The 5000-nt window shown below is 31.3% G+C and overlaps 1 protein-coding gene across 1 annotated transcript in view; it reads right to left on the bottom strand.

Moving 5' to 3' along the window:
- LOC137649462 (protein psiB-like) overlaps positions 1 to 5000 on the bottom strand; it is a 12218-nt gene that overhangs the window by 6480 nt on the left and 738 nt on the right. The window contains exons 2-3 of the mRNA XM_068382446.1: positions 1728 to 1781; positions 911 to 1064 (exon numbers count right to left, since the gene is read on the bottom strand). Coding sequence (XP_068238547.1) covers positions 911 to 1064; positions 1728 to 1781 — 208 coding nt within the window. The remainder of the gene's footprint in view (positions 1 to 910; positions 1065 to 1727; positions 1782 to 5000) is intronic.

Below are 5000 nucleotides of genomic sequence, written 5' to 3'. Positions count from 1 at the left end.
TACCCACTCCCCACACACACACACGGCTCCTTTCACATACCGAGAGAAGGTAGGTCTGGTGGGGGTGTCGGACTCCGTATTCAAATAAGTTACTCATATCTCAAAATGTTAAAAAGAACTAGTATAACAAGCTTTGAATATATAGAAATAAACTTTTCGCAAAAAAAAAAAAACAACAGAAAAATATCCTTTGTAACAATCTACAAACCTCCTAGAACAAACACTAGTATCTTTTTTTACAACAGTGACGGTTTAACAGTAAATGAACAATACGCAGTATGAAACGTTAAATACTCTGAACGAACAAGGTAAAATGACAGTGGAGGTCCTGTAGAGAGTAGGGTTCCCCTGCTGTATGGGATCGGAAAAGCAGCCATCAAAGTAAGTAAAGTAAAGTAAAGAACGCAGAGGGCACTGAAGGTGCCTCTTCGCTCGCCTAGAAAGTAGAGGGCACTGAAGGTGCCTCTTCACTCACCTAGAATGCAGAGGGCACTGAAGGTGCCTCTTCACTCACCTAGAACGCAGAGGGCACTGAAGGTGCCTCTTCGCTCACCTAGAACGCAGAGGGCACTGAAGGTGCCTCTTCACTCACCTAGAACGCAGAGGGCACTGAAGGTGCCTCTTCACTCACCTAGAACGCAGAGGGCACTGAAGGTGCCTCTTCACTCACCTAGAACGCAGAGGGCACTGAAGGTGCCTCTTCACTCACCTAGAATGCAGAGGGCACCGAAGGTGCCTGTGCCTCTTCGCTCACCTTGAAAGTAGAGGGCACAGAAGGTGCCTCTTCACTCACCTAGAACGCAGAGGGCACTGAAGGTGCCTCTTCGCTCACCTAGAACGCAGAGGGCACTGAAGGTGCCTCTTCGCTCACCTAGAACGCAGAGGGCACTGAAGGTGCCTCTTCACTCACCTAGAACGCAGAGGGCACAGCCAGTTTCTCCTACGCATCCCTGCCTGAATTCTGTGCCGTTACATTCCTCCTCTCCTCTTATGTAGCAGAAGCCTTCCAGGTCGCTAAATTCCTCGACCCTTCCACAAGCTGTTTGAAGACACGGAAAGACTTTCTAAATTACACCAACCTATTGAAAAAAACAGCTTGAACTTAGAAACAGCTAAATATCAACATGATTATATTTATTCTTCTTGATTTCATTGCAATTTTACCAATTTGTTTGTATCAAACATATACCTGGTTCCACTTTACTTACCGTACTTATATCAAAATGTGCTGATCACACTTATTGCTTCTTCTCAGATCATACTTACAAATTCATATAGATATCAATATGATTATATTTATTCTTCTTTATTTCATTGCAATTTTACCAATTTGTTTCTATCAAACATATACCTGGTTCCACTTTACTTACCCTACTCGGATCATATTTACAGGAATTCAAAATGAAACTGAGAAACAGCTAGATATCAATATGATTGTTTTTATTCTTCTTTATTTCATGGCAATTTTACCAATTTGTTTCTATCAAACATATACCTGGTTCCACTTTACTTACCGTACTTAGATCATACTTACAGCTTGTCAAAATGGGCTGATCACACTTATGGCTTCTTCTCAGATCATACTTACAAAATTCATTGTCACAGCAAGTTAAACTTGGCTGATCACATATACCTGGTTCCACTTTACTTACCGTACTTAGATCATACTTACAGCTTGTCAAAATGAGCGGATCACACTTATATGCTTCTCCTCAGATCATACTTACAAACTCACAGTTACAGCAAGTTAAACTGGGCTGATCACACTTACCTGCTTCTACCTGTGGGAAGACAAAGAGATGATGATCATTATACAGAAAGATTGAATTTTTAGTCTTTGTAGATTTATAAAAAAAAAAAGAATACATTAAGAGGCTATGGCACTACCCAAGACTAGAGAACAATGGTTTGATTTTGGAGTGTTCTTCTCTTAGAGGAGCTGCTTACCATAGCTAAAGAGTCTCTTCTACCCTTACCAAGAGGAAAGTGGCCACTGAGCAATTACATTTCAGTAGTTAACCCCTTGGATGAAGAAGAATCGTTTGGTAATCTCAGTGTTGACAGGTGTATGAGGATAGAGGAGAATGTGTAAAGAATAGGACAGACTATTTGGTGTGTGTGTGTGTAGGCAAAGGCAAAGAGAACCGTAACCAGAGAGAAGGATCCAATGTAATGCTATACTGTCTGACCAGCCAAAGGACCGCATAGTTGTCTAGCGGTAGTATCTCAACTGTTGACTGGCGCCCTGGCCAACCTACGACTTATATATATATATATATATATATATATATTTATATATATATATATATATATATATATATATATGTGTGTGTGTGTGTGTGTGTGTATATAATGTATATATATACAGTATATATATATATATATATATATATATATATATATATATATATATATATATATATGTATATATATATATAATGTATATATACAGTATATATATATATTTGTATATAAATATATATATATATATATATATATATATATATATATATATATATATATACATATATATATATATATATATATATATATATATATATATATATATATATATATATATATGTCTGTGTGTGTATGTGTGTGCGTCCTACTTATAACTGTAATCGAACTGTTTAACATGTTTTTTCAAAAGGGCCCATAAAAGAAACAAAGGAAATATACATAGATCTCTATATTTCGACTTATACACATCGGCCCTGAGAAGCACACACACAAACGCACACATACACACATATATATATGTACATATATATATATATATATATATATATATATATATATATATATATATACATACATACGTAATTATATATCACTGCCGTCAAAAAAAACGATAACATTGGGTAATTTTTTAAAATCAAGGTACTTTTCATGATCAACTCTCTACAGAAAAGAAGGCTCCTTCTAGTCTCCGACAATTCATGTAATATTTTAAAAATCATTATTATTATTATTATTATTATTATTATTATTATTATTATTATTATTACTAGCCAAACTACAACCCTAGTTGGAAAAGCAAGATGCTAATAAGCCCAAGGGCTCCAACAGGGAAGAAATAGCCCAGTGAGGAAAGGAAATAAGGAAATTAATAATTGTTGAGAAAAAAAATAACAATAAATCGTTCTAAAAACAGTAACAACGTCAAAACAGATGTCATATATAAACTATAAAAAGACTTATATCTGCCTGTTTATAATGAAAATCCTGTGTCTCACAAGATATTACAATCTACAATGAAAGCAAGACCTCATGTGTTTGTTTATTATTATTATTATTATTATTATTATTATTATTATTATTATTATTATTATTATTATTATTATTATTATTATTATTATTATTAACTGCTGAGCCACAACCCTAGTTGGAAAAGCAAGATTTTTGAAGCAAGCACCTGGCTTAGTTGTTTATGTATATATATCCATATACATGTGCGCATGTATTATGTATATATATATATATATATATATATATATATATATATATATATATATATATATATATATATATATATATATATACAGTATAAGTATGTGTCTGTAAATATATATATTATATTATATTATATTATATTATATTATATTATATTATATTATATTATATACAGCCCCAACAGGGAAAATAGCCCAGTGGGGAAAGGAAACAAGGAAAAATATAATATTTTAAGAACAGGAACATTTAAATAATTCCTATATAAACTATGAAAACTTTAACAAAAGGAAGAGAAACGAGATAGAAGTTATTTTCTTAAAGAAGCTAATGTAAGTATAGGTTATTCTTAAGCTGTTTGCCCTTCTATTAAGGGACTTTTTAGTCTTTTTTCCTGCATCTTTCAAATGCTATATTAAAAGGTTTACTGTAGAAATGGGTTTCATTAAAGAGATATTCGTTTTATTATATCAATGCTTTTCTGGGATCTCTGAGGTACTGTATCTTTCTCCCTCTTTATATAGTTGTATATATATATATATATATATATATATATATATATATATATATATATATATATATATACTGTATATATATGTATATATATGTATATATATGTGTGTGTATATACGTACTTACAATGTGTTTATATATATATATATATGTATATATATATTTTATATATATATATATATATATATATATATATATATATATATATATATGTATGTATATATACATACACACATATATATTACTTATATATATGTATATGTGTAATATATATATATATATATATATATATATATATATATATATATATATATATATATATATATATATATATATATATATACTTTATATATATATATATATATATATATATATATATATATATATATATATACATATACAGTATATATATATGTATATATATATATATATATATATATATATATATATATATATATATATATATATATATACACACACATACATAATACATGCGCACATATATATGGATATATATACATAAACAACTAAGCGAAGAGAGGAAAAGTAGGTCCCAGCCAGGTGCTGGCTTAAAAAATCTTAATGAATGTGTCATTAATAAACTCAATTTATACGATAACCTTTTCACTATACTATTGACAGACGCTGGAAAAGGGATATATAAGCTAAGACTACAAGTGTGTACATCTGTGAGAACATGTGGGAACATCTGTCGTTGAAATAGTAAGACCCGTGTTTACGTTATTTTAGAATCTCGTCTATACTCGATTTGTTTTAATGAGGCGCTGTGGGGTGCCCTTTTAGCTCGGAAAAACATCTGTCGTTGAAATAGTAAGACCTGTGTTTACGATATTTTAGAATCTCGTCTATACTCGATTTGTTTTAATGAGGCGCATTTGCACTGACTTGCTGGGGGTGCCCCTTTAGCTTGGAAAAGTTTTCTACTAGCTGATTGGTTGGACAAGATGATTCTGACCAATCAGGTAGCAGGAACGAAAAGTATAGGGAAAAAAACATTAATGTTAAAACAGATA

The sequence above is a fragment of the Palaemon carinicauda genome, chromosome 11 (genome assembly GCF_036898095.1).
Source record: "Palaemon carinicauda isolate YSFRI2023 chromosome 11, ASM3689809v2, whole genome shotgun sequence".
NCBI lineage: Eukaryota > Metazoa > Arthropoda > Malacostraca > Decapoda > Palaemonidae > Palaemon > Palaemon carinicauda.
Note: the sequence above shows the minus strand (reverse complement) of the source record. Positions and strands in the feature narration are given on the sequence as shown.